Below are 25,630 nucleotides of genomic sequence, written 5' to 3'. Positions count from 1 at the left end.
TTATGATATATAATTTTTACAACAAAATTCTCTTGAAAATAATTTTCAGAATTTTTGTATGTGTACAGGATAGAATGGGGCCTGTATTTATTTGTTAATTAAATATCTTGCCTATTAGGCTTTGTGTTTCATGAGAACAGAGACTGTGTTTTCATGTTTATTATATCCCCAGTTACTAGGGCAGTGCCTGGTGTAGAATAGATGTTCAGTAAATATTTGCTGAATTAATTAAAGAATAAGTTACTATCCTCTGGGTTCAACATCCTCCCACAACTTCCACCTTGGCTTTTATGCTTTATTTTCTTTGCTTGCTCCTCTGATAACTTAGTGTAGGTTGAATTATTTGTTGTGTTGGAGAAATTAGTCAAAATGATCAGTTGCTATAAAGCATACAGTATCATAAAATGAAGAGGCAAATTCTCAACTCAGTAGAGTATTACAGACTTTCTCACCTAAAATTCATACTGTTCTTACTGATAATTGGTGTATTACCACAGCGAGTGTTTGTATACAAGACAGAATATTTATTGTGTTTTATGAAATTCTAAACCTGTGCTTTGAGGAGCAGTATATTTTACATTTCAAAATCATGCTTCTCAACTTAGTATATTTTTATTCTCTGTGTGCTAATTGCCAGAACTAAGGCATATCAACAGAAAAATCTTAACTTTGTTCTTGAGAAGTACTTCTTTTTAACATTCTATCCATGAAGGTCTTTCAGTGTCAAAGATACCATCTGGCTGGTACAGACTTAGCATGTAGAAAAATCACAACATTCTCTGCCTACCACACTCTTAATAAAATTATTTTCCAAATAATTAGCATTGATTAGTAAATTTTATGAGTCTACTAATTTTCAACTCTAGTTTGAGAATATCACAGTTGCTAGTTCAGGTTCCTAATATTGATACATTCTCATATGGAGTTCAATATATATTTATTTTTGTATTCATTCATTCATTCCTAAAATATATCTGAAATCCAATTTCAAAAAACACTTGAAAATTTAGGTCAAGGAAATCTCTATAAGCTGTGGGAAAAGTTGGTTAAATTTTTGTCTTAAGTTTTCTACCATCCATGTTATTCTTTACACCAAGCATGCCAATATAACGGTATGTAAGAAACATTTTAATAAAAATTTTGTAACTTAATTTTTACAATATCCTGTTATACATAATTATTACTAACTAACTACAATGTTGGCTAGTGACTGATTACTATAATCATATTGCATTCATTTCCCTTGCATGCCTTACATGCAGGTGTACCATTTTTCGCTACTAATACTAGCAGCGAATATTTTAGCAGCCAATTTCCATGTCATTGGTCTTGGATTGACTTGTTTGGTATGCACAACAGAAAATATTTTGCTTTCAGAGAACAAGAAAACTATGTCTTTATATTACACTTATTAATTTGTGTAGTTATTCAGTGTCTGGTAAGTTAATCTTCAAGAAAAGTATTAATTTTTATTAAAATGTTCTATTATTTTATGTTAATGATTACTCCTTTATTTCAGCTGTTTGTATTCAGTTTGTCTTTATCGAAATAAACCTTGTTTCTTTGAATATTGGAGCTTTTTTTTTTTTTTTTTTGCGGCCCACATAAACTTAAACCTTGTTTATTTGGCCCATGTTAGCCTTTGAGTTTGACATGCTTGCTTTACACATTTCATTCTGTATTTAAGAAGATTCTGGAATATGTTTTTCTAAATTGTGGTTTGTTTTCTTTTGTTTCCCTAAGAGATGGAAAGATGGAGCTAGATGGAAATCAAGATTAGCTATGGGTTTGCTCAATTCTGTAAGAGAAGTGTTTTCTTTGGCATTTCTCAATTTATTTTATATTATTGTATTTGTGTTTTTAAAATTACTCATATCCACTCTAACTTCCATACCGATTCTACTTCATCAGTGCCTTTTGCATTCTTGCTTTTATCTTCCATCTTCTCACCCCATCTCACTGTACTCTATTTTCTCAGCATGAAAACCAACTCATTTTCCTGAAATATGCAATCAAAAAATATTACTCAGTGTTCTAATTAACAACCACACGTGTAAATATTTTACATATTTTATCTCAGTCTTCACAAAATTCTTAATATGTAGAACTTATTAACTAACAAGAGAGTAAATGGAAGCTCCCAGACCTTAAGTGATTTGCTCAAAGTCATGCAGCAAGTAAGTGACTGAGATGAGGTTTGAAGAAAATCTGTCAAATAAAGAAACGTGCTCTATTCCATCATGCTGAGTCTAGCCATGCCTTCTTTTCCTGGAATTGTCTTCTTTCATCTGCTTCTCTTTCGATTCTTTCTTCAAAGTTTTTTGCTAGTATCACCTCTTTTGTGTAGCTCTTGCTGACAGCCTTTTCCTTAGCTCTTTGAATGTTACAAATCCGTATTAGCATATATCATTTTATTTTTTATTTTAAAAATATAGCAATCCACAGAATATTTATGTCAGCATAAAACAAATGTGTTATGGTTGTTTTCAAAGATGTTTGCAATTATTTTTAAAGTGTCTTAATTTTTTAAAAAATTTGAATATGATGAATATCAATGATGATGTACCACACACAAAAACAAAGTGCTTTGTGTCTTCTATAGTCTTCAGAAATGCAAAGAGTTGAAACCCAAATATTTGAATAGTGCTGACTAAAAAGTGTTTAGCACAGATTGAGCACTCACTGAATATTTGATGAACGTAACTAAAGAGTGAAATTGATATAAGAGCCTTTATTTGCAGACCTACTTGTGCTATATGAGACCTTGAGTTTTCCACAATTTTATCAACTTCCTCAAACAATTATAAGTCAAGAAGAGAAGGGGCAAAACCCATACTAAAATATACTTCTTAAAAATAATAAATGTAGAATATTAATTATATCAGTTGAGTAAAATCATTAAGTAAAGTTAAAATTTTAAGTGAATATTACTCAGTTCATTAGTCAATAATAAACCAGGTACTTAGGTAGTCTATTAGTTTTTACAAAGGACATAATGGATCAAACTATGTAGCTATAAACTATGAGATTCTTAGAGAGCAGATTTGTAAAACATCAGGAATTTGAAATTAATTAAGCAAAGTATAGATTTGCTAGAAGCATTAAAAAAAGGTGTTCAATGCAACTAAATCTTGAAATTTTAATAAAATTATCAGAGACAAAGATTTATACATGTCCAAATCTAATTGTCATTATGAAATTCAATTTTTAGTAAGTAATCTGTAATATTAAATAAAATTAATGAATACCTTCAGTTAAAGAGAAAAAAATCACAAAAGGATATTTCAAGATTTATTCTAGGGTTAAGAAATGTTAAATGTCATATACTAGCATTAATACATGGTACTTTAAATTTATAAATTTTCCAAACTCAATTAAAATGTAATTTGGTATTATCAGCTAAGGTTTAAACTTAAATCCCTTTTAACACTATTTCCTAACTTCCTCATTGTACAATCATTTTACTAAAGATGGTATCTGGTAATATTTAATACTTTTACTTAGCTGATTGTTATTGCCATTAAGCTAGGCAATACATGCCTTTAAATTGCCTTCACATCTTAAGAATATAAAATATGATATGAGATAATAGATACCATAACACCTACTAAATGAATAAAGGATTCCTAACTATCCTTTCATCTTAAGCCAGTTTGTCCTTATTGATTAAAAAAGCTTCAGGTGGTGCCTACAACAATGACACGCCCTCCCTTTTATTCTGTTTTCTTTCTTCCTGTGGTCTCAGTAGTTAAATCCTGACCACTGACCTGCTTCAGGATGGGGATTTATACGGTTGCATATTTTATAACTTAAAAATACTGTCTGTTCTTCATGAACAGTGAGTGAATGGGGTGAAGTCTTATCTGCAGTGGAGCAATTTCCTGAGTGCTGCAAACACAGAACATGTAGCATTCCTTCCTTTGCAGGTTTCAAATTCCATCTCTCTCTGTTGCCACCAGAGCCCACCTCAGTCCCTCATGCTACACTTAGCACAAATAAACAAGCCCCACCACACTCCAGCCCTGCTCACACTTCCCAGGATGCTAGCATTATGAGGATTAACATGCACTTTTTGATAATTATCCAGCTACCAGGAGCAGGAAGGAGAAAGAAAGACTCTGAACAATGCCCCTGCCTGAGGCATGGGCTCTCCGGGGGAATACACTGGCCTCTTCCTATTCAGAGGAGTCCTGGGTAAGAATGTGACCCAGACTTAGAGCTAAAAATACCTGTTTCCTAATGGTTAGAGAACATTTATGTTTGAGAAGCACTTCACAAATAGGATAAGGAAAACAGTCCTGTTATCAGGAATGTTTATGCCATGTAGTGATAGCCTTTCCTCATATGTCCTTGCATGAGAAACATTAGGTTCTGATAAAGGTTTACTGATATGCAGCAGAGGACAGAAGTCCCACTGCCTAATTCAGCTTCATATATGCAGTATACACTAGAGGCCCGGTGCACAGATTGGGTTTGGCCTGCTGGGATCAGATCAAAACCAGCTCTCCAACACTCCCCGAGGGGTCCCGGATTGCAAGAGGGCAGTTCTCTGGTGACACACCCCAGAATCAGGCTCCTTCCTCTTTGGTTCCAGGTTCATCACCTGAGAACTGCAGCTGCCAAGTCACCCAAGGGGTCCCGAATTAGAGAGGGTGCAGTCTGGGCTGAGAGGACCCTGCCCCTCCCATGCACAAATTTTGTGCACCGGGCCTCTAATATATATATTATTAATTCAGAGAGGAAGGGAGGAAGGGAGAGGGAGAGAGAGATAGAAATATCAACAATTAGAGAGAATCATCATTGATTGCCTGCCTTCTGTAAGCCTCCCACTGGGGATGGAGCCCACAAACCAGGCATGTGCCCTGACCAGGAATGGAACCCAGACCTCCTCATTCTTAGGTAGATGCTCAGTCACAAAGCCACCCTGGCCAGGTGCTTTAATACAATACATTGTTTGATGTGTTTCCTCTGCATTTCATGGTGTGACCTACTCTTCTTCCACTGCACAGTTTATTCTGGTTGGACAAAGTTCAGACGCACCAGCACTCAACAGTCTGCTCCCCACCAGAATACATTAGGCTGTGTCAGCTTCTCTTTCTACAAAGTATGTTTTCTTCCATCTTTTATCTGTACCCTTTCTAGTTTGTTAAGAAGAAATTCACTGTCTTATCACTGTTTACTTACCTATTGCTTTTAACTGGCAGTCACTCTAAAATTTGACCTTTCGTTTTACCCCATCAAAAGACTGGATTCCTTGAGGATACAAACCAAGCCTTCAGCAATTCAATCTGAAATTTTGTTCCCTGTGCCATTTCCCTAAATCACAGAGCTGTGAACATCGATGTCTTAACATCAGTATTTCTATCTTGATCATACAATTTTTCAAAAGCAGAAACTAGATGAAACAAACATTACAATGGGCCTCTCTGGAACATTCTCTAAGATATTCCCGTTGTTTCAACTATATGACAGAGACTTTCAGACTCCTGTCTTTTTGGAAAACCAATCTCATAGAGACTCTATATTGCAATGCGGCTCAATAATAAGCACAATCTTTCCATCTACTTTTTATTTTCATGTATCATATGGGCCATTTCCCCTTTCTTATCCAGGTGAAAATCTAGCTCTTATTATTGTCCATAAACCAATATCTACCAAATGCCCCTTTTTGTACAGAGATTATTTCATTATTTTGACCTTTGAAATATAAAAAAAAAGCTTTCACTTTTATTTCCCTTAATCCATAAAGTTTTATTCTTCACTCTCTGAATTCCTGACTCTAAAATTTCAGTTTAATCATTTTGGTTATCAGTCTGTATTATTTCAGTTCTTTATAAGTTCATTTGCCTATGGGATCATTTTCTATTACTTGTTACATCTTGGGAGTTATATTATTAGTGTTTTTCTGTTTTGTGCATATATATTTATTTTCCAAGTATTGTCATCTGCTTGTTTCTGTATCTCTCACAGTGCAGTGCTCATTTCCAAGTATATTACTTCATAGTAATCTGCCCTTCCTAAAGCCAAAGGAATAATTTACCATATATCAAATCCATAGGCTATTACAGACCTACATACCAAAAAATGTCGTATTTCATGCTACAGATTAAGAACATGTGGATTTTTTATTTTGTTTTGTTTTGGCTTGTGACATTCCCACTTTTGATTCTACCAAAGACAAAGTGCTGATCTTAAAATAATCAGGGATACTTAAATGTAGGAATAATTAGATTTAATTATTTTAACTTTGACATTACTGGAATATGTAGGTTTTCATTTTAGAGGGTGATTTAATTTTTAAAATATGATGTATAACGATCAATATTTTAAATGAAATACAAAAATCAAAAAATTACCAGAAAAAAAGAAAGCTATAAAATATTATGTTCAATCATACAGAAAAAAATCAAATATGCTACTTTTTTTTTATTTTATTAACAGGCCTAAAGATTACATATGCCTTCAACAATTTTTTTAAAATATATTTTATTGATTTTGTATAGAGAAGAAGGGAGAGAGATAGAGAGCTAGAAACATAGATGAGAGAGAGTCATTGATCAGCTGCCTCTTGCACACCCCGTACTGGGGATATACCCGCAACCAAGGTACATGCCCTTGACTGGAATCGAACCCGGGACCCTTCAGTCCCCAAGACGACGCTCTATCCATTGAGCCAGACCGGTCTCGGCTGCCTTCAACAATTTTTATGCTAATCTTTTATTATAACCAGTTAGTTTCCAAATTTCTCAATTCAAGGGCTGATTAATACTATTGCCTAAGCATTAGGTGGGTCATATTAATTTAAACAGAGATATAATAACAAGCAGTGTGTCAAAGGCTAGAGGAATTGAGAAGTTGTAAGGTTTGCTATCTAAACAGGATTAAGACAAAACCTAAAGGATTATCATGCTCCAAAAACCAAAGATTCCTGCGATAGCTGCTTTTCTAAACATTAGAGGTTAGAATCACAGTCAGAAACAAGAATGCAAACTTGCATTTAAGAAAATCTCTGTCTTTAGAAAAAAATTTCAAGAATGTTTGGCCCTTCTGTAAATAATACAATAAGAGCATATTGGTGTGTGTGTGTGGGGGGGGGGGGTCGTCAAAAAATTTTTTTTTCAACAGAAGGAAATGAGTTTTCTCCTATTTCTATTTTTTTTATATAATACTTGGTTTTCATTATATTTTTTTTTAATGAAGACTTTATTTTTTTAGACCTGCTTTATTCACAACAAAACTGAGAGCAGGCACAGACATTTCCCATATACCTCCCACCTCCTCACATGCGTAGCTTGCTTCAATACCTGCAGCGCCCACCACAGTGGAACACCTCTTTTCTTCTCAATAAAGAGTGCATCTATTTTTGTAAGTTTCTCTCTGCTATCTATAAAAGCTTGTTTCAATAGTGTAAAAAAATCATTTTTCATAGGTAATTTTTTCTTAAAAAATATGCAACCTTAAAGATTTCTTAAAAAATGAACACTGAAAGCAAAATTGGTGGTATTGTTTGGTTTTCAGGTGTGGTATTATTTTATACACTGATGTTGTTCAAACAATTGCTCACGATTAAAATTCAGATGATTTACTGTACTTATCAATTGTTTATTAAACATTTTCATTTTATTCTTTCCATATGATTCTATATATTTTCTTTTCAAAACTTACATGTAGTTGAGATTAAACCATGTCTACAAAAGTATAATTAAAACATGAAGCCTTTTACAACTTCTATTAGTTTGTCCTCTTGCAGGCTATAAGGGTTCTACTAAATTTAGTTCTTTTTTTATTAAGTTAACAAGTTGAACTTATTTTGATATCAAAACTACAGCCCTTATGAGAATGTAAAAAGGAAAAGTGCATCGTGAGCCAGTTATATTGCAATTAGCTAGAAGTACATATAGGAAATGATAAAAAAAAGATACTGTGTTGGAGAAATAAAAAGCATATACATATATATTTGGTATCGTTTATCCTATAGTTTTTCTTAAATTTGAAAAAAAAATCTATGCCCATATGTAAAAGTCCTGCTATAAGCTACCTTGTTCAGTCAAAAAGCTTGAATAACATGGTAGCTCATTATGCTGTGCAGCCCCTTGTCTCTCTAGACTTAGATTATAATTGTGAGAATATCCCGATACACTTCTTTCAACATATCTAATTTGTTTACAATATCTTTGACATGGATCTAGATGTTTTTTAAAAGTAAAGAAAACAAGCTCAGGGTTTTTGGAAATTGTTTTGTTGGCGAGGTCTGTGGATGGACACCATGGCAGAGGGGCTGCTGATTTTCCCTTCACCTATTTCCCCATCTCCCTCCCCCCAGGTGTTGCTGCCATCACTACCCTTCCCTTCCTTCCCTTTCCTCATGGCAAGACGCACGGAAGAAGAGTGCTGTTTAGGCCTCTCCATTAAGCAACAGGTATGGCGGTTCTCACCACCCAGTGCAGCCCTCCCTCTTAGTTCTCTGTTAATTGTCTCTTTTGCATTTAGAGGATACATTTACCCACGACACAGAGCCTACTGATTTGGAAGTATTGTGCAACCCGAGTATATCTTTATATATGTCAGCATGCTTTGCATCTCATGATTTCTTGTTGTTAATTCATTTTTTAAATGTTAAGCGGACATATTAATTAAAGGTATCCTTTTTAGAGAAATGTATTATGACCTGTCCTCAACTCATTATGTAGGAGAGAAAGGGAAAGTGTATGTTTGTTTAATTTATACCACTTTCAACATTCTTCAAGCAACTGTTATAGAATATGGCTTTGAAAAATGTAAAATGGGTTGTTTTGTGAACTTTTAACTCAGATTTAATTATTATAGCATTCAAATGTTCAAAAGCGTTGCACAAAATTATAGACACACTAATTATAATGCTTACTTATCTGGATTTAGAAAATCAGGTATAAGCCAGTTCAAATAAATCTAAATACCCTACAAAGTCATGTCATTCAGATGTGAGAGCCAAATGTATGCAAATCTCTTTCTGTAATACTTTCTTTGCTGAACTCAGCTGGTGGCATTTGAAGGAGATGGAGGGACTGTTTCCTGAAGCCTTCCTAAGATTACCTCTTTCAGGTTGCTGCCTTTTGAAAGAAGCTAGTCCCTCAGGGCTCAAACTCCAGCAGTCATTGACCGGGAATGACCTGTCAACCAGTTGCAATGATGCGCACTGACCACCAGGGTACAGACACTCAATGCAGGAGCTGCCCCCTTATGGTCAGTACACTCCCCAAGGGGAGTGCTGCTCGGCTGATCAGGATGAGCAGCACTCCCACAAGGGGCCAATCCCTGCAGGCTATGCCTCCCACCAGTGCACAAATCTGTGCACCGGGCCTCTGGTAACCTATAAAACATAACCACTGAGTCATCACAGGGAAACACCCACATTCTTGATTTCCTTTTTCACTAGAGGAACTGGTTCTCCCAGCTCCTGCAGGGGCTTGTTTTGAGGATGTGTCAGGCTCTGCATTACATCCTGGTGCCTCTTTCAGGATCTTGGGGACTTGTGACTAGAGCGCTTACTACCTTTGGGCTAGAGAGATTATTGGCAGATGTCTTAAAAACAACAACAACAACAACAACAGCGTGTGTGTGTCTATAGGTGCGCATGTGTGTGGTGGTATTAAAAAAATAGCATAATTAAGATTTGTTTATGTACCAAAAAGAAAACAATTTTCATTTACACACATTTTCATCAATGCTATCATTAACCCTTTAAGACTGGACCATTGCTCTTCATTAAATAGTAGGTGGCTTCTTAGCCAGCGAAGCTCTGAAATCATTGGTTGTCCTTCGTGATCCTATTTCTACCTACATTTCTAGTCTATATGTTATATTTTCACACCTGATGCACAGTGTGCTCTGGCCTTTGCACATTTCTCAATTGATACACTCTTTTGTGTTTATAGGCCTTTGCATATTACTATTATGCATTTGGAAAACTTCATAATATTAATAGCAACAAACATGTACTGAGGTTTTACTGTGTTCCAGGCACAGTTTTAGTGAGCTGAATCTCCATTTTCTTCATCCACACAAAGGAAATGAGAGTTAGAAATTAGTACTCTCCATATTCAATAGATAAAAATAAGGTTTAGGGAAACCTAATGTGACTAATGTCACTCGGCATTGACTGAAGTGGGGTGGGCCTTAGATAGCGTCTCCTGAATCCTCCCAAGCAGAGCGGGGACTCACATTCATGCTCAGTCTGAGTTTCCAGAGGAGAATGATTGCCTCGCATTCTTTATGAACTCTTCTCTGCCCATAGTGCTTGTTACTCACTTAGTCTCGAACACATGGATGCGTGTTTACAAAGCAGCCATTTATCGTTTTTGCCCTCATTTGGTCCTTTTTCATCCATACTTCCCTCTGCTCTGTGTGTATTCACCTTGACTTGTGGTTCTTGACAATTACTAGCTTCACAGGTGACTCCATATACTTTTTTTTTTTTTAAATAATTCATTATTTCTCCCCAAATTTATGTACTGTAATTAAAAAATAAGAAATTATAAATGAATGCATTTGAAGCAAAAAGGTATTTAAATTTTATAAGACTTATCAAATATAGTGGTCAGAAAGAAGCATAGGTATATTTATATTTCATATGGAAAGAAAGAAATTATAACAGATGTTATACAGTTTTGAGGAAAGGTAATCAGAGAAATGCTTCTTTACATTATTGGCAAATAAGGGAAATATGCATATAAAAACAGTCATTAGTTTACACACAAGAAAAAAAAAGTGGATAAGTAAAATATAGATGAGAAAAAAAGGACAAACCAAGAGGAAGACAAATATATTTGAGAAAAAAAAATTGGAAAAGTGAATAAATAGATAAGCAATACAAAATTGAAGGAAACATAATTGAAATCCATGAAACTGCAAGGACTTTAAAAGAATATGAAATAAAGCTAGGAAGGAAAAATCAATGTAGCTAGAGAAAAAGAAGTTTATTTATGAGTTCATGTTTTCATTATTCTTAGGAAAACCTTTCAGGTAAAATGATTAGGAAGAGAAAGGGCAAGTTAAGATGCGTTGATCTTGGAGAACAAGATAAGGGCTTAAGAATTAATGTGGAGTCATGTATTTAGACCTAAAAAAGGTGCTAGAGAATATAGTTCAGACAGGGCTTGACAGAAAATTAGGATACAAGTCAAATATTCCTCCCACCACACTCTCTACCAGGGTAATCATAGAATATATCAGTCAATCTGTAAATATAAGGATAATTTCATATCTATTTTTATTTATCTGGAGTGCATAGAACAAATGTTCGCTCCATTAGTCATGGAATTTTAAGACTTGGTAGAGAGATACAGTCAAGTAATCCTGTCTTTGGTTGTACATGTGTCTCTCATCACCATTACAAGAATCTCTGCTTGACACAAAATGCAGAGGTAGATTTTAGAACATCTTTAACTCTGGGCTTTTTCCTATATCGGGTCAAAATCTGCCTTCTTGTAACTTCAACTCATTTATCCTGGGTTTTCCCTTTGGGGAAACACAAAATAAGTTCTCTTTCTTTTCCAAATGAAAGTTCTTCCAAGACCTAAATTCGGACAGACACTCTGTCATGGTTTATATATACAATGTCTCCTTATGCGTTTTTTTCTGGGTTAACTGCCCCTATCTTTCTCATTGCTTTGTGCTATTTGGTTGCCAGTCCTTTCAGCATTCATTTAGTGCAAAATGTTTTTTTATTGTAATAAAAGGGAGGCCCCCAGCCTCCCTTTATATTCTTATATTTGACCAGTTTGAAGAACCCAGGAAATAAATTTAAATACCATCAGAGGGGAAAAAAAAAGGTACAGTTCATAATCACATATTGCTTTGATCTAAATTTGTACATAATAGAGGTGTAATTTGGATAGTATATAGTATACTATATAAATAAACATAAATCTGTATAAAAATGGGTGCAGAAAAGATAGAAAAATAAATTAGCGTTAAAATAACAGTAATGATGAAGGTAAAATAATTTTTTATGTCTTTTCTTTGAACTTTTTAATTGAATACCGATATATTCAATTATGTATTCAGTTAGTTGGTGCCTGAGAAGGATTATTTCCTAAGAAGCCCATTCACTATTCTTACAAATTTGGCACTAAAAAAAAAAAATCTTTAAGTGAATAGTAGTATCAGGGACAGAAAAGAAAAACAAAACAAAAGCAACATAAAACAAAAACAAATTTCTCAATGCAAATTATTGATTTTGATGACTAACTGATAACATGTGTTCACACATTTTACAGGAAGGTCATACTTGCACAAAATATGATTGAAAGATGTGTGAAGCATGCCCTGTCCAATGTGGACTTTCCCTAATAAGAGTTACTGAAAAGTAAATCCTTTATTTATGTGAACTCTTCCTTAATGCCAAATGGCTGTCAGTGTTACTTGGTGAGTCTGTTTATGAGTAGTTTAAGGTACTCGCTTACCAGCCCTGCATATCTGAGCGCCTTTTCTAGAACTGGGAATTTTATTTAATGTGCTGGCCAAGAATGCCTTTTATGCCACATGCCTTTTCGCTGACCCTACTCAACGTTTTCATTTTCAAATGTGCTACGTATGAACCTATGTAATCTTAGTGAATGTCTTCCATATGGTAATTAAAGTGCTTAACTTTATATTCTCCAAAGCTCTAGTGCTTACATAAATTCTTACTCTGTTGCTGAATGTTGCTTTGTAAATTGTATGAATATATGTTCTTCATTCCTTCTTTAGATTACCTTCTCAAAGAAATGCCCCTTAGTTATTTGATTAAATTAAGATCCCTAGGTAATAATTTTTTAAAATATGTTTCACTGACTTTTTATAGAGAGGAAGAGAGACGGAGAGAGAGTCAGAAACATCAATGAGAAAGAAACATTAATCAGCTGCCTCCTTGCACACCCCCTACCGGGGATGTGCTCACAACCAAGGTACATGCCCTTGACTGGAATCGAACCTGGGACCCTTGAGTCCACAGGCCAACACTCTATCCACTGAGCCAAACCAAGGGTTCTAGGCAATATTCTTAACAATAGAAGACTCTATCTGCTTTGTCTATCTGTGCTGTTGAAGAGATGTGCTATGTGCAACATGTCTAATTTACTACCTCTCACTTGGCCTTTTAGTGTTTTAGAAAGAGGGGAGTAAAATGCAGGAGATGTGGATTAATCACTGTCCCTCTCACAACCTCACTCACTTCATTAAAATGAGGGTTATGGTTAGTTTTTTAAGTAACTTTCAACTCTCTGCAGAATATAGACAACTAGGAATTTTAGAAATTGGTATTTGTTTAGGTTTGCCAATAAAATACATTCCACCTCTCTGGGACATGATTTCAAGTGAAATACAGAGAACAAGCTATAATCAAGGATATAGCATTTAGTCATAATACATGTTGACTTATTTTTCTCTCTGGAGCTTTCTCTTCAGAAGGGTTCTGAGAGGTAGCTTTGACCCCATAGCATGGAGTGCTATGATTATGTCACACTTACCTTTTATGTGCAGGCTTCTTACATAATATCTAAGAAGGCTTCTAATTCAAAAAGTGAAAGAAGATGCTTTTTCTTCTCTTTTGCTGTATATACATATACTTCTAAAAAATATGCGTGAATCCAAGAAAATGGTTGCTTTAAGGAAGATAAGTTAAGGAAGAGACAGCAATTTGAGATATTGGAATCATTTTAATGCAGAAGAGAGAGAAAGTATTTTATTCATTCTTTGTAATTTCTGAGGGCAGAACAAATGCCCGTAAGCCTAAATGGGAGAAAATTGTCTGCTTATAAGGATGAAACGTATTACTGTAAGAAATGCTTAATAAAATATGCTCCATATAATAAGTCTGTTTTCTAAAGTCAGTTTCACTAAAGATGTTAACATTCAGATTGCTGGATAATTTCTCAAAACCATTATTAAAGGAATTAATTTACAAGATAGCTAGTGAGACAAAATGAATTCCAACCTCAATTGACTGTGATTTCTTGATAATCATCAGACATAATAAGAGTGATAATACTGTACTGGAATTTGGTGACATAATTCTCAGAGTTTTCATTGGACTTGGTGCTTGAGAATTTGTAACACAAGTCATGTAGTTATTTGCCAATGCTATGGTATTTTAGTGCAATATTTTCATCTTATCAGAGCTATCCTTCTGAAGAGAAAGGCACTGATTTTTATTTGTGGAAGTAAACTCTACTCTTTACTCTGTCTATTTTGATGGCATTTTATTATTTAATTAAACTATTTTCCAATTACAGTTGACATACAATATTATATTAGTTTCAGGTATACAAGGAAGTGATTAGACATAACTTACAAAGGAGTCATCCCAATAAGTCTAGTACCCATCTGACACCATAGTTTTTATAATATTGTCTGTATTTCTTAGGCTGTGCTTTATACCCCATGGCTGTTTTTATAAGTGGTAATCTTTACTTCTTAACTCTTTCACCTTTTTTACTCAACCTCCCCAAACCCCTCCTGTCTTGCAACTGTCCATCTATTCTCTGTATCTATAAGGTGTTTTTTTTTCTGTTTTGTTTGTTCGTTTGTTTTTAGATTCCACACATAATTATAATCATATATTATTTGTCTTGATAGTGCATGATTAAATTTAAATTTGTAAAAAAATATGACGAAAAAATAATCTAATGATTGATTGTTTTCAATGCATTAAGATATAGAATATAATGCATTCACATACAATCATAAATTGTTTTCTTTGGAAGAGATTATGAAAATTTCTCACGTTAAAATTCAGTTTTTAAAAAAATATATATATTTTATTGATTTTGTACAGAGAGGAAGGGAGAGAGATAGAGAGTTAGAAACATCGATGAGAGAGAGTCATCAATCAGCTGCCTCTTGCACACCTCCTACTGCGGATATGCCCGCAACCAAGGTACATGCCCTTGACCAGAATCGAACTGGGAACTTTTCAGTCCCCAAACTGACGCTCTATCCATTGAGCCAAACCGGTTTCAGCTAAAATTCAGTTTTAAAAAACGATGAGAAAGTACTTTTCTTAAAAAGTGACCTTTTCAAGGTCTTTCAGTTAGTGAGAGATCTGTGATCCAGGTTTCCTTAATTCCAGTCTGTGAGTAACCAAATTTACTGCATTTTGTTTTGTATGTTTGGGTGCACCACTAATCTTCAATCAGCAGGATAGAATAGGAAAGCAAACAAACAATTTGATTTATAAGAAAGAGAGAAACAGTAGGTGATGTAGCCCGCTGTGCTCCTGGAAGGGAATGCAAGTTGGCACTCCTTTGTGAAGTTTACATTACCAACATTCTTTGCATCTGACAAACAACTTCTGTCTGCAGTGAAACCAGTCAGAAAGATATCCCAACTTAAAATCTGGATCTGCATGATAAGATCTTATCACTACCATCTTGTGACTGGGGACACCCCAGTATGCAACACCCCAAAGTTGATACGGAGTAATGAGGGCAAGTTACCCAAGACTTCCACTCATAAGCATTAACCAGACTCAACCACCATTATGCAAGCCTGCCTGTCCACTCTAATCAGAACAACAGGCATCAATTAACTAAATAGAACATCTGATTATTTATTTATAGTGAGAATAAAGAATGAGGTTAGGAGTGCTGATGACTTTCCCAAGGTGTTTTGTCAAATATAAAGTGGCTTTCCAATAAAGCTTCATGCTCTCAATGACTCTTTTCTTATTTCTGGACAAGTTCTCAAAATTACATTGTATATGATATATCTTTAAATATGTGAATCACACAGGTTTTGCATAGTAAGTTATATATATATATATATATATATATATATATATATATATATCCATAAGACATTTCTTTCAGGGGACTGAGGTTCTAATTTTATCATGAAAATCAATGGAAAAGTTTTTTCTGCTAACACATTAACTTTCTTTACTGCAAACTCTGCTAGATCACGTTAGGTTAAGGATGACTATCCAAACATTTTTGGCTTCAGTGACAGTGAAAAAGGAAGCAGAAATCAAATTATTTTGTTATATTTTATAGTAATTGAACTTATGAAAACTGTGGTTATGCCTTAGAGACTGAAAATGTATGCTGGACTATGACAGAGTGTTTTCCCATGAGATAGTAAAGAGAGGACGAGATCAATTAAAACTAGGCAGAACAAACTACAAGTGCATAGAAAGAATCAACGAGTTAGGACAGTGGTCGGCAAACTCATTAGTCAACAGAGCCAAATATCAACAGTACAACAATTGAAATTTCTTTTGAGAGCCAAATTTTTAAAACTTAAACTTCTTCTAACAGCCACTTCTTCAAAATAGACTCGCCTGGGGCTGTGGTATTTTGTGGAAGAGCCACACTCAAGGGGCTAAAGAGCCGCATGTGACTCATAGCCACAGTTTGCCAACCACGGAGTTGGGAGGTTATAGTTTTTCAAACATGCTAAACTTTCAATTGGTTAGTTTGTTTGTTGCATGACAAGGCACATAAGTGAAGCAGGAACACAGGAAAGTAAGAGTGAAGGAGACAGAAAGCTAATAGTACCCTGCCAGGTTGCTAAGGGCTCTTCTTAGATGTCTTATATGGTTAACTGGGCAGGTAGGCACTGCTTCAGATTTCCAGAATATGTTTCATTGATATTTGAGTGCTATGTAAATAGAGCAACATATCAAATATAGTTCAAAGAAGACAGAATCTATTTATGACTATCAAGGCTGCATTTAGAGTTGTATCGTATATTATATATCACAAAAGAAATGTATCCATGTATATCTATAATTTATTATTTTTGGAATTATAGAACAATTTTAGAAAGTGAAATATATTTATGTAACATAAAATTCAGCTTTTAACAAGTTTTTTTTTTTTAGTTTTTAGAATAATTATTCATGTATTTATTCTAAAAACTAAAAAAAAAAAAAAAAACTTGTTAAAAGCTGAATTTTAACAAGCCAAAGCAGTATTTTAAAATTATATTTTAGAAGTATATTACAAGGTAAATATATTTTTCCAAACATAGCTATATTTGTTAACCATTTTATTTTAATATAATTAATAAATAAACGTGAACAGTAGTTCAAGGAGAGTCAGAGAAAGACAAGTATCACATTATCTCACTTATTTGTGGGATCTAATGAACAAAAGGAATTGATAAACAAAATAGATCTGGAGATACTGAATCATGCAGTAGGCTGACATATTTCAGAGGGAAGAGGTGAGGGTTAAGAAGAGATTAACTGAAGAATGTATATGTGTATATGCATAATCCATGGACATAGACAATAGTGCAGTAAAGGCCTGGAAAGGGGGAGGGGAGCAGGTTGGAGGGGGCCACACGGGGAAAAAGGACATCTGTAATACTTTCAACAATAAAGATAATTTAAAAAGATACTTCAAGGATATATCAATTATGTAAATGTTTGTTATATTTTATAGGTGGGGGAACTTTGTTTCAATAGTGTAAGGACCAAAGCACGAGTTAGCAAAATTAAATGTTTCAGAAAGTTTAAGAAGATAATGAATCTTCTACAATTTTGTATAAAGCATCACTAACATTCTTCAAAAATGTCATTGTTCAACATTGCAGTGGCTCTTCAATATACATTTGGCTTTTACCTCCAACAGCAGTTTATTTATGTGATTCAATAATGAGAATGTCTATGTTTTTAAATTTTGGTCATAAATTGAGGGGCACTGAAAGGAACATTTTAGCAATATGAATATTATTTTTAAGCCAAGGATTTATTATAAATAACTGAGATTTCAGAGTGGTTTGCTCTAAGGAAATATGTGATATATACAGCAGCATTAGTAATTAAATTGATGAACTATTTTCAGGGCTCTTATAAAGTCCAAATGTCAGAGATATAAATTTGTTCATCTTATTGGATGAGTTATATCTCTTTAGGAAAAAAAAAGTAGAATTAAATATTGAAACTGCTCATTGCTAAGCATATTTGGTAAAGAAAAACATAAATTATTATTAAGTGTTACAGAGTTACATGGCTATCATTTAGATGAAAACTGCTTCTTATAGTTGCATGAATATTTTATATATATATATATAATGTGTATATTACTTATTCTTCCAGAAGACTGATAGCATTAAATCAATTTCAAGTGTTTGTGGGTTACTTTAGTGCCTATGACCCTGGCACCTACAGATTTACTTTGTTGATAATGAAACTCTTAGACAATTAAACTAAAAATAAAAGTTGCCTTTTATCTGAAGCGGTTTGCAGCACTAAAAATGTGTGCCTTCATCTATTTTAGAAAGTGGTTGTTTATTTCTTTCTCTCTTTTATTTAGCTCAAGTCCTAAATGAAAGCAGACATAGGCTTAATCAATGAGTAAAGGGCTGGCAGAGCAAAGCACTTACACAGACTAGTCATCTATGTTGTCACCTGTAAAATGATGGCTTAGTAACACAACATGGAAGCATTGTACAGATGGTTTGAAATAGAGTGTAAGGGAAGGATGGTGAATAAACCATGAAAGGAAGAAAAGAAAGAAGGTAGAAGGAAGAATGGAAGGACGGAAAGGAGGAAGAAAAATGTTCCTAGTGATTTATAAAAGGGCCAGTTTTCCAGTGCAATTTGGAGGTGCAACATCCAAGTAGAGAAGGCACAGAAAATGGCTATCATAGACTATTTTGCAGTTAAAAATGAATCTCTATGTGGTGGCTTTGGAGAATAAGTTGGCTGTTTCTAGGTCATGTAACAGGGCGCCATACAGACACACTAGGTAACCAGGAAGTTTTGGCACAGCCACATTTGGGGGATTATTTTTCTATACAATACACAATGGTCATGGAAAAGCTCTGGTAAAGAAATTACAGGTCATACGTTTCATGCTAAATGTTAGAGGCACAATTCTTACACATGGGGTTGCTTATTTCAGGATAAAAGAAAATGAACCAGCTCAGCTGGCACGGGTCAGTGGTTGAGGGTTGACCTATGAACCAAGAGGTCATGGATCAATTCCTTGGTCAAGGCACATGACCTGGTTATGGGTTTAATTCCCTGTGTGGAGTGTGGAGGCAGGCTATCAATGATTCTCTCTCATCATTGATGTTTCTGTCTCTCTCTCTCCCTCTTCTCTGAAATCAATAAAAAAATATTTTTAAAAAAGAAAATGAATCAAGTGTGGAAAATAGTTTAAAATATGGATAAACAGGAAAAAATAGTCATGAGACTGAAAATTAAGTGAGACCTGTTAATTCTCAAATATCAGTTAATGAAAATCTCATTTTCCTTCCATTGTATCTTATGTTTCCCAAGATTTTCTGGATATTATTGATACAAATCAACTTTGGCCACTAAGGGGACCTCTTATATTTATTGTGTGAACTTTGGTTATATTCACATGTTTTATCACAACATAAAATGATAAACTTAAAATAGAACCGTAGATTAGACCAACGATATCTTGACTGAGTTGAGGAAAAGGGAAATAATTTTTTAAATTGCTTTAATCTGAATAAACTGAATTATCTCTCTTTTTTAATACAAATTTTTAAAAATTAGGGCTGACTCCACTAAAGAATCTAGGTGACTAAAGTATTTGAATTAAGAAGAAGTAAGTCATAGTTTTTATTTGACACTGAAATGAGAACTTAGGGATAATAGATAGGTCTACGTGGATTATTTTCTTTAAACATTTTCTCTGGCCATATGCATAACCACTTATTTATTTTATAGGGACATTTATAAGATATTTACTATATTCTTAATGATGCTTTAAAATTAATGTTTTCATTCATATTTTATCTTATTCAAAAATGATTTAAAGTAGCCTATAAAATATGTATTATAAAACATGAGATCTTGTCATGTTTTGTAAGGACTAAAACTTATCTAAATCTATCAAAAACACAGTCCTTTTTTCAACCCCACCCCATCCCCATATTGTTCTTGTGATTTGAAAATGTAATCTTGGTGATTGCTCATTGTGTAAGATTGTCAATTGCTATGGACTGCCCTTGCATACACTTATCTATTGATCTTCTGACCTAGTACCATCTCATTGCTTTTATTTCCATCTTTCTGCTACAAACAGAACCAAACCAATTCATCTGTCATAGCAGGTATGGGTAAGCTGCCTGCAGATGCATTGGTCAAACAGAACATGGCATACAGCGTTGTTTCAAATTTTGTCTCAATAACTTTAAAGCATTTTCTCTGGCCCAACTAATCTCTTCCACTCACCTTTCCATCCACAAAGTAATCTGTTTTCCAGCATTGGCAATCTGCCTCTCTCTTTCCTCAGTCAACACTCATACTTATCGTGTACACCTCTTCTGAGCTTGACATCAACAAGGTAATTCAGTTGAGCAAACTTATATTAGGTTATGAATGACGCAGGTTGGTCTCGGAGGAAACAAACTATTTGAGCTGAAGTCCTTGTGTTAAGATACAAAAAACAGGGATAGATGCAGATAAAAAATGCTTAGTAGACAGTTATCTCTCTAATGAATAGAAATTCAGGAAGTATAACAATGTGAAAATTTCTGGCATCGCAATAGGGAGTTATTATAGCACCAAAGATGTGTGCCAAGAAACTTCACTTAGATTTGTTCAGGTGGGTCAGCCTATCATTATATTTGTAAAGTATTTGCCCTCAAATTATTAAAAACTATGGTGTGTGTGTGTGTGTGTGTGTGTGTGTGTGTGTATGTGTATGTGTATGTGTTTGTGGACTCATGAATGTTTGTTGTTGTTTTTTTCAATTGAGTAGAAAGGTGGTCAGTTAATTGTAGTCATTCTGTGTGAGTGGGAGTGAGAATCCTGACTTTATATTACTACAGGATTTGTCTCAATAGCTGTCCCTCTTGCTCATTATTTCTGCTGAAGTGACAATAGCTCAGCTGGGATTCACCATGAAGGCAATAAGCCTGCAGATCAAGTTCTAGTATTGTCAGTCTTCTAATCAGCTAAGGTACTCTTATCATTTACATTTCAGATATTTATCAACCATGGGAAATGTGGGGAGTAGGGTATATTGCAGCTGTTGTCAGGGTGAGAAACACAAAGAGGAATGCCATCAGTCCACTATGAAACCATCCTATGAAACTCTAGCCTTGACCAATGGTAGCTATAATCAGGAAGATCTGATGGGCTGACTCACAGATTACAGATTTTTCTGGCTTTTGGACTAAATCTAGTCAATCAAATATGAGGCTTCTAAGAATAAAAAACCATGCCATATGTTAACTAAGCTTATATTTGAGGTTTAAAATCATTAGAGATTTTATATCCCTTTTTAACTTTTCTAAGTTGCTTTTCCTGTATAATAATATTTTCTAAATTCTTGGATATATACACCCTATCAATATTAGAAATCCCTAAATTGTGAAGATGTCTTCCCAGTTCCTGCTATCTGTTTTAGACCAAATAATACATTTGCATTATTATATTATTATGTTCCTTTACAAAAATAATGGTAATTAAGTTAATCTAAATTGTTTCTCTCTTTTTATATATCTATCTATTGATATATCCATTTATCTCTTTATATCTATATATCTACATCTATATCTATACCTATATCTATATCTACACAAAATACAATCACTTCAGTAAATGAAATTTTATAAGAAATATATATTTATAAGAATATATATATTTATAAGAAATATATATATATATTTATAAGAAATATATATATTTCACTATCAAATTGAGTGGCTACATATTCCTATGTTTTTCATAGTTCATAGATGGTAAATAGTATATGCAATGCATTTTAAAATGTTTGGTACTTGTCAAATTTTAGTGGAATATCAGAAAGATCAGAAAGGAGAAAAAGAAGCAACAACACAACTAAGCAAGTTACTTACCCCTTTTTCTCATTTCCAGAATAATGTTTTCAATCTATGGAAATTTTGACGTAAGTTTAAACCACTCTCAACTCTGCAAACCAGACTTCATCCAGAGGGTCACTCTGAGTCCTGTGGATCATGACAGTATTAGAGGGGCCCTATTTTTACATGGATGAAGCATTCCAGGACAAACTCTACAATCTGTTAGACACAAAGATGTTATCTTCCCATTTCAAATACATATGTCTTCTTTTGCTCCCTTGATGTATCTTTAGTAAATGCATGTATTTTGGCTTTATAAGAAAATTTCCATTTTCCACTACCATTAAATTGTCTCCGCATCATCTCATCCCAATAATGGTGTAAAGCTGAGTTTGCCCTGTGTGTCTCAGTTCATTTTCTTAGGGGAGAGTTTGATTCACAGCTTTCGTTTGCCATCTGGGAAATGACAGGCTGTATTAAGCTTCTTCAGTGGCAATCGTTATATTTATTTGGGGACTTATTGCATTTCATTTTTCATATCTTTGCATATGAGAACCTCAGATGCACTTCTTTTCTTATCTCCCTGGGGTAGACAGAAATAGCAGAAGCTGTGCAGCTTCAGAACTTTGGACCACGTAAGTGGCAGGACTAGAAACTCTAGCATATAACAGACTAAAGTGAAATTGTTCTACATCCAACTCCACTCACTCAGGCAATTCACACCCAGATAGAAAGTCCTTTCTCTTTTCACATTTTATAGATGAACTGCTTAGGTGTTGTTCCTGGTTCTTTTTTTCTTAATGCTATTCCCAACTGTGGATAGTCAAAAGGCACTTTTCATCCATTGCCTAAAATCCCTGTCAAAGAGAGTAAGTGATATTCAGAGAGTTGTTGCTATAACATTTTGCTTAAGTGTTTATTCTTTAATTTATATTTCTGCCAAGTTCACCCAAAGAACTTACGGCATTCTCTAAAATTTATAAAACACAAGTATCTGTTAATTATCTTACATCCAAGTTATTATAAATTCAATAATTCTTAGTTTCTGTTGATTTGTATTACATTATGATTACAATAACTGTTTGGTATATTGTGTAGATGATTTTTAAGGCATAGTCATTTACATTTAATTATATATAAGCTTATATCAACTAATAAAATATAACTATATTCTGCAGTGTGAATTTATATTTCATCATCCCCATTCACAACTGGGAGATGCCATAACTTGGATCAGAGAAAGCATGAAGATGGATGAATTGATTAAATAATCTGTATTTCCAAAATTCTAATGCTATAGGCTGGCATCTTTAAGATTAGTGGCTAATTTTGGGGAGAAACATGAAATTTAATTTTTCCAATTTTTAAAAAGTTCAATAAGCCACTGTTGTAAAAAATAATTTTATTTTAAATATGTTGTACTAGAGCATTTTCTAAACCTCTATTTTTTCCTGAAGATATTCTCTCTCTAGATCACATGACAAGATATCAGATCACTGTTCACCAATCATGCGAAGACAAAAACATTCAAAATTCTAAGCTTTTATCCCTCCTGAGAGATGTCACGTCATGCTGTTGGGTCTCCCAATGCACATTAGGGTTCTTCCTCATTCTGCACCAGCATTGAAAGAAATTAAGGGGGAACCTTTCAGAACTTGCCAGTCCAAGACAGTCATGTTACACATTTTGCCCTTTTGTGCCCTTGTATCTGCATCTTTCCATCAAGAACAAAATAATCTTTGAGCCGGGACTGGTTTGGCTCAATGGATAGAGCATCGGCTTGGGGACTGAAGGGTCCCGGGTTCGATTCCAGTCAAGGGCATGTACCTTGGTTGCAGGCATATCCCCAGTAGGGGGTGTGCAAGAGGCAGCTGATCAATGACTCTCTCTCATCGATGTTTCTAACTCTCTATCTCTCTCCCTTCCTCTCTGTACAAAATCAATAAAATATATTTAAAAAAAATAATCTTTGAGATTTTCTGGAACCTCAAGAAGAAAGTTTATTTAAAAGAGAAATTATTGTTTTGCTAAATTCAGATATACCCACAGGCAAATTATTATGACTAATCTTCAATCTATATTCAGACAGGGTGACCATTTTCATTTGAAAGTATTTCTGTAGAGTAAAAAATAAATAAATAAATAAATAAATAAATAAATAAATAAATAAATAATGCATTTTCTCTTTGAATCTTTCAAGATAATTAATTTTCTGTGCACAGTATGATTTAAGTGCCTAACCTGGCCTTGTTAAACATGTAAGCTGTTTCGGACCATCAACACTATAACTCAGAGCTCTTGCTTTCTAGAGCAAGAGCTGTTTAAATCAAACCATTTTGTTACGGGTCTCCGACTGCTGCTGGCCAGATGTCCGAGCTTGGAAGATACTCTCTGAGTAATTGTAAAGCATGGTTCTCCAATCAGCATATATTATTCCAGGCGAGAACCACCCATCAGAATTTCTGTTGAAGTTGTAACTCAGTCATTTAAGTTTTGTTAGACATTTTTAAATGTCTCTACTGGATTAGAAACATGTTCCTTCTTTCCCTTTTATAATGGTGTTCATAACAAAAATACACTCTTTTGAGTTATCTAATTACTCCTTAGGGATAGTTGCCTTTGTATGACTCCTTAGGGATAGTTGCCTTTGTATGACAAGATCTAATTGACATCCATAAAGTGTTTCTTAGTTCTTTTAATGTTAGCCCCAAAATGCAGTGTTTTTAATGTATTCTTATTAATTTTTTTTTTTTAGAGAGAACATCTATTGACTACCTCCTGCATATCCCACTACCAGGGATCTAGCCTAAAACTTGAGCAAGTGCCCTCACCAGGAATTGAACCCTTTGGGTAAATGTGTTGATAATCAATCCAGTGACACCAGCCAGGGCCAGAAGAATAACAATTAAAGGACAGGAAAAATTGGGGACCTTTAACTATGAGAGTTAAGGACGAGAAACAAGTTTAGTATTTTGGTTTGGTTAGTCTTTTGTTTATTTATTTTTTTCAAGAGGGTGGGAGATAGATTGAGCAAGCAAGCATTCTTGATTTTTCTTTTTTGCTTCCAATTTTAAAGAGAAACTAGAATTAGAAAGTCACATGTAAAGTCTTCTTTAACTTTCACCCAAAGATTACATATTATTAGTATCTGACAAAGGAGGGGAGACACCCTATGTTGAGACTTGGTTGTGTTGCATAGAGGGAGTAAAAGTTCTCTGGGACTATGCATTAGATTACTGTTAAAGCTGAAATAAAAGTCAAGGTTATCAAGGACAAAATCCTATTATTCTTGTAAGAGAACATAATTTAGCAAGAAGAACATCAAAATGGGAACTAAGAACCTCCATTTTAATCTTTCTTAGAAAATAAATCTGGCAATCCATCAGTTTCTCTGTCCCTCAATTTCCATATTGTGAAACTGTGGAATAGACTAGAGACTTTTAAAATCTCATCTCAAAGGGAATTTATTTTTAATTTTATTTTTTTATAATATTTTGTGGAATATTTTGAAATTTGCCGACATACATAAAATGTAGATACTTATAGTGAAAACAAATAATTTATCACAAAAGTCACAATAATTTTAAATCCATATAAGGATTGTGGCCTAGAAAGTTGATTGCAAGAAGGAAAGCAATGAGTGACATTACAAAAGCCAAAAGACACACATCAAATCAACATGAATGCAACTGAATTTTATCTTCTTGCTTTTTCGTTTTGTTTGAATTATAATTTCAAACTATATTTTCAAAACTAATCATAAAAGAGCCTAATAGCTAGCAATAGATATTTTCTAAAATTGAGCCAAATGTAATTTCCTGCACATTTACAATCAAGTAAGTCTTATCCTATCTAAAAA

The 25,630-nt window shown here is 34.1% G+C and overlaps 1 protein-coding gene across 3 annotated transcripts in view; it reads left to right on the top strand.

Moving 5' to 3' along the window:
* PCDH7 (protocadherin 7) overlaps positions 1-25,630 on the top strand; it is a 426,551-nt gene that overhangs the window by 222,551 nt on the left and 178,370 nt on the right. The window contains exon 3 of one of the 3 annotated variants that reach the window (XM_084869797.1): positions 8,324-8,419. The exons of the other annotated variants lie outside the window; for them this stretch is intronic. Within the exon in view, the coding sequence (XP_084725923.1) occupies positions 8,324-8,412 (89 nt within the window). The 3' untranslated portion in view covers positions 8,413-8,419. The remainder of the gene's footprint in view (positions 1-8,323; positions 8,420-25,630) is intronic. 3 annotated transcript variants of the gene reach the window in all.

The sequence above is a fragment of the Pipistrellus hanaki genome, assembly GCF_964339955.1.
Source record: "Pipistrellus hanaki genome assembly, chromosome: 1".
In the NCBI taxonomy this organism is placed as follows: domain Eukaryota; kingdom Metazoa; phylum Chordata; class Mammalia; order Chiroptera; family Vespertilionidae; genus Pipistrellus; species Pipistrellus hanaki.
This window is presented reverse-complemented; position numbering and strand designations above follow the sequence as displayed.